General features: G+C 47.4%; 1 protein-coding gene across 2 annotated transcripts in view; it reads left to right on the plus strand.

Moving 5' to 3' along the window:
- ATAD2B (ATPase family AAA domain containing 2B) overlaps positions 1-13,617 on the plus strand; it is a 60,480-nt gene that overhangs the window by 18,611 nt on the left and 28,252 nt on the right. For both annotated transcript variants that reach the window (XM_031949571.1, XM_031949572.1), the window contains exons 10-14: positions 95-206; positions 10,151-10,266; positions 10,524-10,698; positions 11,139-11,227; positions 11,666-11,825. In XM_031949571.1, the coding sequence (XP_031805431.1) occupies positions 95-206; positions 10,151-10,266; positions 10,524-10,698; positions 11,139-11,227; positions 11,666-11,825 (652 nt within the window). The remainder of the gene's footprint in view (positions 1-94; positions 207-10,150; positions 10,267-10,523; positions 10,699-11,138; positions 11,228-11,665; positions 11,826-13,617) is intronic.

Below are 13,617 nucleotides of genomic sequence, written 5' to 3' on the forward strand. Positions count from 1 at the left end.
GGGACCCGGCCCCATAGGTTTCTGGGCCTGAGCTACAGCCTCGGAGAGGGTGGGGGGTTCCCTGGGGGGCTCACCCTCCTGTCCTGTCCTGCAGGTGTTTGCCAATGAACTTTAGAGCCGAAGATTTAGCCAGTGGGATTCTCCGAGAGCGGGTCAAGGTTGGGGCCAGCCTGGCAGATGTCGACCCAATGATCCTGGACAAATCGGTAGGTGCCCCCCGTTTGCTGGGCTCAGTGCACCTCGGGGGGGGAGGGGCAGGGCCACGGGTCCCCACACCGCCTTCTCTCCTCAGCAAACTTTTGGCGCCTTCCCTGGGTTCCTTGCCATCTGGTGGGGGGAGCCCTGGGGCCAAGCCTGGGGGATTTAGGGTCAAGGTCCTCTGGGGAAGGGGGCACTGTGCCCAGGCAAGGTGGCAAATACGAGGCCTATCAGAGGAAAGGCACCGGCTGGGAAGGGGACTGGGGAAGGTGGGCTTTATTCTGGGATTGAAAGGGTCAGGAGGGGCCCAGAGGAAGGACAGGCAGAGGCAGGACCTGTGAGCAGGAGGCCCAGGGTCCCTGGGGAAGGAGCAAGGCCAGGAAAGGCTTCAGAGGTCACAGGGAAGGTGGCATGCGGTTCAATGGGGCAAGCTGGTGGCCCCCCGCAGCTGCCACCATAGTCCAGGGGCGAGGGGGGGGGGGAGCAATGGAGAGACGCTACACCTGTCCGGCAGGGAAGTGGGAGGTGGTAGGGAGTGTGTGGGCAGGGTTCTCAGACTGAGGCAGCGAGAAAGGGCATGGGGCACTAGGAGAGAAAGCACCACCTGGGAGCCACCCGAGTGAGGTGAGAGGTGAGAGATAACCCAATTTGCTTTTAAAAAAAAAATAGTCTTTTACCATTGAAAACACGCACAAAGATAATTTCCACATTCAACCTTGCACAGCCCTGTGCACGTTTTTCTCTGTCTCGCCCCCAGACGGCAAATGATCCAGTGTAGGTGAAACATGTGCTTCTGTACACACTTTCACAGTGATTGCGCTACACAAGAAAAATCAGTTCAAAACTGAAAAAAAAAAAAGAAAGGAAAAAAAAATGTGAAAATAAATGATCCCACTCAGTCCCCACAGTCCCCTCTCCAGGTGCAGACGGCTCTCTCCATCACAAGACCATTGGAACTGGCCTGAATTCATCTCATTATTGATGAGAGCCATGTCCATCAGAATCGATCCTCACATAATCTTCTTATTTCTGTGTTTCACAACTCCACCAACAATGCATCAGCATCCCGGTTTTCCCACATCCCCTCCAACATTCATCATTATCTATTCTTGTCATCTTAGCCAATCTGACAGGTGTGTAGTGGTACCTTAGAGTCGTCTTAATTTGCATTTCTCTGATCAGTAGTGATCTGGAACACTCTTTCATATGAGTAGAAATAATTTCAATTTCTTCATCTGAAAATTGTCTCTTCATATCCTTTGACCATTTCTCAATTGCAGAATGATTTAAATTCTTTTAGATTTGAGTCAATTCTCTATATATTTTAAAAATGAGGCCTTGATTTATCAGAATCCTTGGATGTCAGTTTTTCCTAGTTTTCTGCTTCCCTTCTAATCGTGGCTGCATTGGTTTTGTTTGTATAAAACCTTTTTAATTTAATATAACCAAAATTGTCCATTTTGTATTCTGTAACATTTTCTAATTGTTCTTTGGTCACATATTCCTTTCTTCTTCACAGATCTGAGAGGCAGACTACCTCTTGTTCTTCTAATTTGCTTGTCTTATCACCCTTTATGTGTGAGTTATGAACCCATTTCTACTTTTATCTTGGTATAGAGTGTTAGGTACGGGTCACTGTCTAGTTTCTGCCATACTATTTTCTTTTCTTTTTTTTTTTTTTAATAGAATTAAAATATTCCATTTTATTCATGTACTACGGTTTATTAAGCCATTCCTAGCAATGGACGTTTTTCCTCTGTTTCAATTCCTTTCTCAAAAAAAAAAAAAATAATAAAAGGGTGTGACTCCACATACTTTGCTGTGTGTGGAATTTATCAGAGTAGCTAAGTATATTGCTGTAGTGTGTTCATTGCTCTCCTGATTCTGCTCACTTCACTTTGCATCAGTTCATTTAAGTCTTCCTAGATTGTTTTTCTGCTTCCTTATAGCACAAAGCAGTCCATCTCCTTAGAACTCTACTATAACCTCATTCAGCAGGTCCCCAGTTGAGGGATGTCCCTTCAGTTGCCAGTAGTCTATTACCAAAAAGAGCTGCTCTGGATGTTTTGGTACCTGTTAGTCCTCCTCCTTTTTCATTGACCTCTTGGGAAATAGATGAAGCAGTGATATTGATGGCTCCAGGTTGTGGACAGTTTTCTTGCTCTTTGGACATAGCTCCAAGTTGCTCTCCGGAATAGATGGACTCGTCGTCAGCTCTACCAGTGATGTGTTAGAATCCCTGTTTTTCTGCAGACTTTACGGAGTTTTGTCATTTTCCTTTTCTGTCACCTTAAATGCATTTGAGGTGCTACTATCTCTGTTTTGGCTTGCGTTTTCTCTGGTTTTTAGCAAGGTGGAGTGTTAGTTTTTAAATAACTATTGATAGCTTGATTTCTTCCTCTGAAAACTACCTTTTCATATCTGTTGACCATTTATCAATTAGGAAATGGCTGTTATTCTTATGCATTTGGTTCAGTTCCCAGTATATTTGAAAAATGGGACTTTTATGAGAGAAACTTATTGTAAACATTTTTCTCCCGGTTTTCAGGTTTTCTCCTAATTTTTGCTGCATTGGTTTTGTTGTTTTTGTTAAACTTAAAAATTTTATGTTATCAGGCTGATCCATTTTCTCTTGTGACCCTCTCTATCTCTTTTTTCCCCCACATTCCCATCATTTGCTTAGAATATTACCTTTTTTTGTCTGAATCATTTACCCATTTTGACCTTGTCTTGATGAATGGGATGAGGTAGCCTATTTTCTGGCAAACTACTCCAGTTTTCCCAGCAGTTTTTGTCAAATGGCAAGTTTTTGCCCCAGTAGCAGAAACCTTTCAATTTATCAAGTATGAAGTTTTTATGCTCATTTGCTTTTGTATATTGTTGATTAACCACTGTTTCTTTTTTTTTTTTTTAATTTTTTAAAATTTATTTTAATAACTTTTTATTGACAGAACCCATGCCAGGGTAATTTTTTACAATATTATCCCTTGCACTCACTTCTGTTCCGATTTTTCCCCTCTCTCCCTCCATGCCCTCCCCCAGATGGCAAGCAGTCCTATACATGTTAAATAGGTTACAGTATATCCTAGGTACAACATATGTGTGCAGAACCGAACAGTTCTCTTGTTGCACAGGGAGAATTGGATTCAGAAGGTAGAAATAACCCGGGAAGAAAAACAAAAATGCAAGCAGTTTACATTCATTTCTCAGTGTTCTTTTTTTGGGTGTAGCTGCTTCTGTCCATCATTGATCAATTTAAACTGAGGTCTCTTTGTCAAAGAAATCCACTTCCATCAGAATACATTCTCATATAGTATCGTTGTTGAAGTATATAATGATCTCTCCTGGTTCTGCTCATTTCACTCAGCATCAGTTCATGTAATTCTCTCCAAGCCTCTGTATTCATCCTGCTGGTCATTTCTTACAGAACAATAATATTCCATAACATTCATATACCACAATTTACCCAACCATTTTCCAGTGGATGGGCATCCACTCAGTTTCCAGTTTCTGGCCACGACAAACAGGGCCGCCACAAACATTTTGGCCCATACAGGTCCCTTTCCCTTCTTCAGTATCTCTTTGGGGTATAAGCCCAGTAGTAATACTGCTGGATCAAAGGGTATGCACAGTTTGATAACTTTTTGGGCATAATTACAGATTGCTCTCCAGAATGGCTGGATATGTTCACAACTCCACCAACAATGCATCAGTGTCCCAGTTTTCCCACATTCCCTCCAACATTCATCATTATTTTTTCCTGTCATCTTAGCCAATCTGACAGGTGTATAGTGGTATCTCAGAGTTGTCTTAATTTGCATTTCTCTGATTAATAGTGATTTGGAACACTTTCATATGAGTGAAAATAGTTTCAATTTCATCATCTGAAAATTGTCTGTTCATATCCTTTGACCATTTATCAATTGGAGAATGGCTTGATTTCTTATAAATTAGAGTCAATTCTCTATATATTTTGGAAATTAGGCCTTTATCAGAACCTTTAACTGTGAAGATATTTTCCCAGTTTTTTGCTTCCCTTCTAATCTTGTTTGCATTAGTTTTGTTTGTATAGAAGCTTTTTAATTTGATGTAATCAAAATTTTCTATTTTGTGATCAGTAATTAACTACTCTTTTTTATTCAGTACCAATTTGTTTTGATGATTATAATCTCCCTTTCTTTGCTTTTTTTAAAATTGATTACTTTGATATTCTTTTTTTTTTTTTTTTTTTTTTTTTTTTTTTTTTTTTTTTTTTTTTTTTTTTTTAATTTTTGCTGAGACAATTGGGGTCAAGTGACTTGCCCAGGCTAATTTTAAGTGTCTGAGGCCACATTTGAACTCGGGTCCTCCTGACTTCAGGGCTGATACTCTATCCACTGCACCACCTAGCTGCCTCCTACTTTTATATTCTTGACCTTTTATTCTTCCAGATGAATTTTATTATTTTTTTCTTGTTCTAAAAAGTAATTGTTTGCTAGTTTGATATTACACTCACTAAGTAATTTAATTTAGGTAGCATTGTCATTTTTTTTATATTGAGTTAGCCCACCCATGAGCAATTACCATTTCTCCAGCTATTTAAATCTGTCTTTATTTGTGTAGAGTGTTTTGTAGTTGTGTTCAAACGCTACTTGTGTGTGTCTTGGCAGGTAGACTTCCTAAGCTCTGGGAACAGTTTACAGTTGTTTTCGATGGGGTTTCTCTTTCAATCTCTTCCTTCTGATTTTTGTTGTTGTTTTCTGTGATGTGTAGAAATCTTGACGATTTGTATGGGTTTATTTGATATCTTGCAACTTTGCTAGTGTTCATTGCTTTCAGTAGTTTTTTTACTTGACTCTTTAGGATGTTGCTAAATAAACATATTATTTACAAGAAGCCTGCTTTCTTCATCACCTCTGCTTATTCCCTCAATTTTCTTTCTGTCTAATTGCCATCGCTAGTATTTCTAGTGCATTATCGAATGATCATGGTGATCATTCTTGTTTCATTCTTGATCTTACTGGAAAGGCTTCTAGGATATCCCCGTTATAGGAAATGAGCGCTTTTGGTTTTAGATAGATACTACTTATCATTTTAAGGAAAGATCAAGTCAGGGTGGGATTAGAGACTGATGCTCAGGGGCCACTCTGGAATCTGTTCTTTGAAATCTTTTCTGTGTTGTCGTCTCAGCCGACAAGCTCCTGTGCCTTCCTAAAGCAGGGGACGACAGGCTCGTGACGGCGCAATTGGCACTTGCAGGAGATGCCGCGCCAACATCACGTGTGCCTGTGACCTCACAGGGGTCAAAGGAAACTGAGGAAGACCTGGAGACCCTTGTCATCCATCTGCCCAAAGATGTCAGGCTCATAAATCGGGGGTGACTTTTATGGTAGAGTGGGCTCAGACCAGCAGGTGTGGCGCTGACTCCTTGGGAGGCATGGTCTGGGAAACAGCCATAGCTGTGGTCGCTTCCTGCTGGTGCCCCGTGCGTCTTGTGACCAGAAGGCCAGAAAATACAGCTGCCATTGAGCAGACTGAGCTCATGGAGAGGAGACGGGCAGGATGCAGAGGGGCCGAGGCCACGTGTGGTGCAGAACACTGGACCGACCACAGACCTGTCCTCTCCAAGCAGAATATTCACATCCAGCAGCCCTGAGACCAAAGACTCAGTGCCCCCAGACTAGGCGCTCGTGTGGGGGGGAGCCAGCGTGCGGTTGGCAACAGTGGAGCGGAAAGGAAGGGGGTGGCTTTCAGGGATTTGTGTCCATCTGGGTCAGAGATCTTGCAGACATCGAGACTGATTTGATGGAAATGATGGGGAAGCTGCTCAAGGAGAAGCGAGAACTCTCCAGGCTGTGCCTCATGATGGCGCCTCCACCTCCAAGAACTGCGCGCAGTCCCATCATTCACAGGTTGGAGAAGTGCGGGATTCCTGGCTCAGGAGGAAGGCGGATGAAGTGCAGCTTTTGGCTCATAGGCCCAGTCGAGAACTCTCATGATGCCCTGAAGACTATTTATGGGTCAGGGACCTACAGTGCCCCTCAGCTACTCAGTGCTAATGGAGACTCATTGATTAGTCATGAGGACTGGAGAGAGGAGCTGAACATTCTATAGTGTTCCCAACAGACCATCAATCAGCACTCAAGCCCTTGACCCTTGACCTCAGCATGAAGTCACTCCCCACCAGCTGAAGGTCCACATGAAGAAGAGGTTTTTAGGGCCCTTGGGTTCCTTTCATGTGGCAAAGTACCTGGTGTAGATCTATCCCAGCTGAGATTTACAAGGTGGGGGGTCCACTGCTCCTACAGAAGCTGACTGGGATCTCCCAGCTTATATGGCAGGAGAGGCTCTGCCCAGGAGGTCAAGGATGCATCTCTATAGAGATGTGTCACTCGGGGGATGGGGGGAGGGTGCCCTCTCTTGGCCAGATTTTAGCCAGAGTCGTCCTCAATAAGCTGATCATCCAGCTGGAGGAGGGTCGCCTGCCTGGGAGCCGGCTTCAGAAGGAGCCGAGGACGTCTAACTGGTGTTTGCTGCCCAACAACTCCAGGAGCAGGACATGGTCTGGACACCAGATTTGTCCATCTGACCAAGCTGGCCCTCGCTGGCAGGGAGGGCCAAGTGTGCCTGAGTTCAGCTGCCCAGAGAAGTCCATCAGGATGGTACCTCAAGTTGCAAGAGCTCACTCAGTATTTGGAGGAGTAGGCTCCGAAGGAAAGCGTGGGAGGGGAGAGGTGTGGGACAGACCACCCAAGTGAGGGTCTGCAGAGCCGTGTGCTGACCTGGGCGGTGGCGAGAAACGACATCGCTTCCATTCAAATTGGCTGAGGAGGATCCTGAAGCTGCCGCAGGATGAGACCTTGGACCCGGGGCCTTTCTCCAACTTAACCGCCCTGCTGCCGAGAACGCCGCTCCGGGGGCTGGCCACACTATGGAGTGCCCAGGGAGGCTCGCCCAGAAGGTGACTTTATGGAGAGCTCACCCAGGGCAGGCACTCCCAGGGTGGCCAGGAAAGGGACCCAGGGATGCTCAAGACCCAGGACCACCCGGCCTGGCGTGCCCCCCTCAGAGAAGGGGCTGGGCGTTGGGAGCAAAGAGAGAAAGTAGCCCAAAGTAACTGCCAGCTGTGCCCCTCTGCCCCCCAAATGTTCATAGGGACTGTTGTGCCTCAGCTGCGGCCGAGCATTCTGAGCACACATTGGTTCGATTGGCCCAGGGGGATGCACTGTAATCGAGTAATGGTGATGTCGCTTTGGTCCTCTGTCCTCTGTGAGAACAGGGGGCAGCCACCATAGTTGGGGGGGGGTGTCTCTCCCTGGGTTGGGGATCAGAGAGAGGTGCCCACTCTTTGGCTCTCTGGACACATTATTCCATTTTACCCTGCGGTTTCTGGCAGATGCAGAGTGGCTGGAATTAGGAGACGCCTTCTGTGTTTGAAAGTCTTTGTCTTATTCTTCCTTGGCAGCGCGCTGGTTGAAGTTAGCTGCCCTGTGGGAAGCCGTGCATCCTGGGGCTTCCTTTGAGCCCCCCCTGCTTTCCTGGGCTTGGAAGTTCGGGGGCGTTTTCCTTTTGTTGTTTACCGTGTCGTGGGGCTTGGCTTTTGGCTACCGTTCTTGGGCACGACTTGGAATTGCTAAATTGTGTTTAGGGTTTGTGTCTGGCTCGTGCTGCTTTTTGTGCTTCTCGCCTGGATTGGCCCTCACTTTGGTGTGTTTGCGTTCTCCATCGGCTGCTCTCTCGTTTCTTTATTGAGACCCCCCCCCCCCACTCCCCGCCAGCTTTCAGTTTTTTCTTCTGTATTCATTATATTTTTTATCTCTTGAACTCCGGGGGAACATCCCAGCAGGGTTCTCTGTTCTCATGGGCATCCATGGAGCCTCAGGCCCATTAGAGTCGATTGATTTCATTTTTTCTAGCTTTTTTTTTTTTTGGCTATATTCAGGGATGCTTGGGCTCATTTAGATGACCTGGAGCCATTTTTCTGTTTGCTTTATCTGCTTGTGCTTAAAATCCTTTCTCTTCATTTTCTTCCTTCTGAGATCTTTGGGAGTGAGAAGTTGCAAGATGCCCACCAAGGGAGCCCAGAGGAGCCCCTTCTGTCTTCTTGTCAGTCATGTGACCTGAATGCCTGTTCCCACAAATGCTCCCACTCAGGGGTTCCCAGGAGCCTTTTTGGATGTGATGGGAGCATGGCAGGGTCACAGGGGGCAGACACAGTGATGGTTGGTCACCCTGCGCCTCATGAAGGATCCTCCCGAGAGCTCAGAAAGAAATCACTTTGATTGTGCTGGAGTACATGTGGGGAGGGAGCGAGACACACTGTCTGTCTGTCTTGTCTGTTGGGGGAGGGAGCAAGAAGCATTGTCCGTCTGTCTGCCTGTTGTTGGGCGCTCCTCCGTTAGGGAAGGGGGAAAGAAGGGCTGTTGGTCTGTCTGTTCTCTCTGGCAGGAAGGAGGCACTGGGGTGGGTGCTGTCCGCCATCACACTGTGAAGGATGATCGTTGTCCGTCCTGCTCGTCACCCCTGTCCCACAGAGGGGAGATCTGAGCCTGTTAGATCATCATTGTTCCCACTTCTTTTTATTATTTCCCCTGAGATTCTGATCTTTTGTAATTTTAAGTTCATTCTGTTATTCATTATTTTGATCCCCTAAAGCAAACTTTTGGAAATTTGATTTGTATTAAATAAATTAAGGAGGATTAGTATTTTAAAAAATTGGTTTAGTCTGCCCACAAGCAGTTCATCTTCTAATACTTGAGGTCTCTTTAAGTAGTTTTTAGTTGAATTCATGTAGATTCTGTGTGTATCTTAGTATGTAGACTCCCAGTTTTTTTTGTCCATCTGCAGTTGTTTTGACTGGATTTTCTCTTTACCTTTTCTGGCTAAGCATTTTAGGGAAATGCTGAAGGTTTACACGGATTTATTTTATATTCCCAAGTTTGCTGAAGCTTTTTTGACTTAAGTTGACTTTCTTCATTTTCTGAGGAAACTGTCTTACCACTTTTAAGAAGTGACCATTTTATTTGTTCTTTTTGCATATTCTCTAAATACTTTCCTTCTCCTTTCTCTTTTCCCCTCTCCCCTTTTCCCTTCAACTTTAACTCTTCCCCCTTCATTTCTAGGACTTGCTGAATAGTGGTTCTGGGAGTGGACAGCTTGACTTTAATCCTGATCTTATTAGAAACCACTCTAGTTTTTCTTCATGCATCCATAATACCATGGTAAAGAAAAAGCCATATCTTTTTTCGTAGGGTTTTTTCCTTGTGATTTAAAAGTGAACATGTGTCAGAAAACCTAGAATAGCAACAAGTTAAATAGTCTTACTTAGAAATCCTAAGCTGAATAAAAATGAAAAAAAAAAAAGAAAAACCTCAAGCAGCCCTTTCTATTGGCTATTCTGATTGTGATCAAAAATACGACCACTTAATTTCCAGTACCGAAATTGAAAAATGAGAATTCACAACCAACAGAGAAATACAGATAATTAGTAGTTTTTTTGCTCAGTTGTGCCATTTAATTGAATTAATGGAGTGTATGTATCTTTTAAGTTTAATAGAATCCAGATTAATAGAACAAGAAACAGAGGATTTAAATAGCCAAACTTCTAGGAATTGAACAAACAGTAAATGAACTCCTTGGGAGCAAATGGATTTATCAGGGACTTTTGTCAAATTCCCCAAAATAATTCTGCTCTCCAGATAGGAGAAGGAGTGAGCCGCAGATAAGGAGGATGGCGGGCCGCTGTTCCTGGTGACGGATGTCATTGTAAAGCTTTTAGGCCAAACGTTGGCCATGATCTGATGACCACAGTTCGTTTTTTTCGCAGGGACAAGGCTTGTAGTTTCTGAGTGCCCGCTGTCTCGCACTCTCTGCCCTTTGGGCATGGTGCTGCCCGGGAGGGGTGGGGGGAGAGTCCGGGGGGGCCTTCTGGGTGACTGCTCCTACAGCTGCTCTTTTCCTCATTCTCCCCAAGGTGCGTTTTGATAGTATTGGAGGGTTGAGCCATCACATTTACGCACTCAAAGAAATGGTCGTGTTTCCACTTCTGTACCCCGAAATCTTTGAAAAATTCAAAATCCAGCCTCCCAGGTAGGTGAAACCCCTAGTCCTGGGGGAGGGATGCTGGCTTTCAGCGGGTCTGTTTTCTGCACTCTGTCAAGCCCCCAGCCCGGTAGCTGAGGCCGTCTGAGCATGGTCAGAGAGGCCTGGCTGACTGCCCCCCCTCATGCTGCGTGACTGGAGGCCTGCTCCCTTGTCCCCCCAGTCCGCCTTCCAAACCTTCCTTTACAGAAAGCTACTTGCTGCCTTTCTGGCTGACCCAGAGCCCCCTTGTTTTGTTGCCACAGGGGCTGCTTGTTCTATGGTCCCCCCGGCACTGGTAAGACCTTGGTAGCCAGAGCGCTGGCCAATGAGTGCAGCCAGGGGGACAAGAAGGTGGCCTTCTTCATGCGCAAAGGAGCCGACTGTCTGAGCAAGTGGGTCGGGGAGTCTGAGCGGCAGCTTCGCCTGCTCTTTGACCAGGTGAGGGGCCTGTCTGTCTGGGCAGGAAGCACTGGGGTGGGGGTGAGGGGTGAGCCCTATGTCGGAGATCACAGGGAGGGTCCTGGGGAAGGGGAGGGGGTTCTGCCATTCAGTGTTGTATGTACACACAGCCACCTGCTCCACACATCGCTGCACTCCCTTGTGGGTTGCTTCTGCACTGGGGGGACCAGCCCCTGGCTGAGGGGGGCGGAATTGTCCGGCCTCACTCTCCAAAGCTGGCTCTCCTCTGGGAGGGGGAGGCGATCTACGGGGGATGGGGTCGGGGGAATACTCAGACCCCTGCAGGAGGCAGAGTTGGCGCAGCGGTGCTTTGGAAACTGTCCTGTGGGAAGGCTGCAGTGACCGCTCGTCACCATGGAGACTGCTGCCCGTGTTCTTCAGGGACGGGGGAGCTGCTCACCCTCTCCTTTCTTCATCAGGCTTACTTGATGAGACCCTCAATCATATTTTTTGATGAGATCGATGGGCTGGCTCCAGTGCGCTCAAGCCGACAAGACCAGATCCACAGGTAATGGGGCTGGCGGTGAGAAGGTGCCCTCCCAGGTCCGAGGGACTCGCACTTGTGGGCCAGGGGGAGGACTTGGTAGACTTGGGCCAAAGTCTGCTGCTGGGCCCCTGGGCTCATGGCATGGGGGACAGTCCCTCTGGCAAATGCAGGCACCCCTGCCCTAGGCCTGGACCACCACGGGTCTCTGGGGGGGTGAGGGGGTGGCGTGGGGTGATGGCTGCTCCTCCAACCAGCTGTGGCCAGGCTTCAGCCTGCGTGTGTGCATGGGTGTCAGTATGTATGTGTGCATCTGTGTGTTCTGTGTGTGTTGTGGGCCCTGAGGGACCTTCCAGCTCTGGGGTGGTTAAATGGAAGTTCGGGCATATGCCCAGAGGGCAGCGGGGTGGCCCATGGCCCAGCCGTGCCGGCTTCAGCCCCTTCCTGCCCCTTCTCTTGCAGCTCCATCGTGTCCACCCTCCTCGCTCTCATGGATGGACTGGACAACAGGGGCGAAATTGTCGTTATTGGTGCTACCAACAGACTGGACTCCATCGACCCCGCGCTCAGGAGACCTGGCCGCTTTGACCGGGAGTTTCTTTTTAACCTGCCTGATCAAAAGGTAAATGTCCAGTGAGCTTGTGCACGTAGCCTGCAGGCTTAGCTGTGGACGGCCTGGCCACTGATCCAGGACAGCTGGGTCCCCGTCCGGATCCAGGGCTGCCCCCTCAGTGCCTTCTGGGCACCGAGGAACCAGGCTGAACATCAGGCTGAACATTGTAGTCTGCTCTGGGCCCTTTGGCCTCCTGGATGAGAATGGGGGGTTGTCTACACAGACAGCATAGCTGCTGTTGTCTTTCCCTGCAGGAAACCTCTCTAGCAACTCAGGGTGGGGGGCAGGGCTCTGCATTGAGCTCTCAGATGGGGGTCAGAAATGACCTGGATCCAGGCCCGGGGACTCACCCTCACTTTTTGGACACCCACTCCACAGTTCTGGCGCTTCCCAGTCCTGTTCAGGAGACCTTTGGCATCCCATTGATCAGGGGACAACTGTCCATTAACTGGCTTTCTAGGAGTCTCTGCTGGTTACTCACCTGGGGCATTCTTGGGGAGGGGGAATTGTCATATGGGCAGGGAACTAGAGCTATGTGCAGCCCCAGGTGACGGGATGGAAAGCAGGCATCTCCTCCCTTCCGACTTGGCCACTTGCTCTCAGTGGGCTCCTCCATCCTTCCTGTCGCAACTGAAGAAGATGCTCTGTGTGCTCGTGAAGGGCAATGCTGGGGCAGGAGGGGTCAGCCTGAAGCCTCGGGGTGCGCCCCCATACTCCCTGGGTCTTTCTGGCTCTACTCAGACGTGATAGCCGGGAGCGTGGGTGGTTCTGGCTGTGCCCTTCCACTTCGTTGGTGATGGAGTGAGAGGGGCTGTCCTAGATTGCCTGGTCAGCTCCACCCAAATGATGGATCCCAGAAAGACCCTTTTGTGGGATAACTCCTGGTTTAATCCCAGCCTTGGGAGGCACCTTCTGCATTTTGCCTGATTTGATCTTCACAAGAATCCTGGCAATTGGGGGAGGGGGGAAGGGGGGAGAGTTAGGTGCTATCATAACAGTGTGTAGCTGAGTAGGCTGAGGCAGGCAGAGGCCAGGCGACTTGCCCAGGTCTGAGGCGCTTCCCGACTTCAGGCCGAGCTTCCAGGTGCCTGCAGCAGTGAAGGAGAGTCGTAGACAGAAGCCATTAATGACTGGATTTAAAAATTGTGGATTTAAAAGCCGTCAGATAGACTCGAGCCGTCCAGCCGTGTAATCGTTCCCTCTGTTCAAGTAGGACTTGTACCACGGATCAAAGGATGTTTCAGTCCAAGGAATACAGCAGGCAGAAGAACCGTATTATAGAGCAAAACAGCCAAGAAGTAAATGCAGAAAATGCTTTTGACAAAGTACATTGTCATCGATGCTAAAAATCATGAACTTAGAAGGCTTTTTAATATCCCAGAAAGTTGCCTGAAATCACAAGCCAGCACCGCGTGCAATGGGGATACAGGAGAAGCTTTTCCAGGAAATGCGGAAGGAAAGCAAGGATGGCTGCTCTCCATATTGCTAGCAATCGCAATCAACAAGAGAAAAAATTAAAGGCTTAAAGATAGGTAAAGGAGAGAATTCTGTCCCAATTTGCTGATGATTTGAACATAGGAAATCCTAAGAAGACGGTAAAAATACTGAGAGCTAATTAATGCCTTGCAGACTACAAAGCAAACACACGGAAATGAACAGCGTTGGCTAATTAGGCTCTCTGTGACTCCTGATGATGATCAAGTTCTGAAGAAAGACACGTAGTCTCTTTTTGTATCAGGATGTTAGCAGTTTATCCTTGTTTAATTCTTTGATAGCATGCTCGTGTTTTTTGTCAGGTTTT

The sequence above is a fragment of the Sarcophilus harrisii genome, chromosome 2, assembly GCF_902635505.1.
Source record: "Sarcophilus harrisii chromosome 2, mSarHar1.11, whole genome shotgun sequence".
Lineage (NCBI taxonomy): Eukaryota > Metazoa > Chordata > Mammalia > Dasyuromorphia > Dasyuridae > Sarcophilus > Sarcophilus harrisii.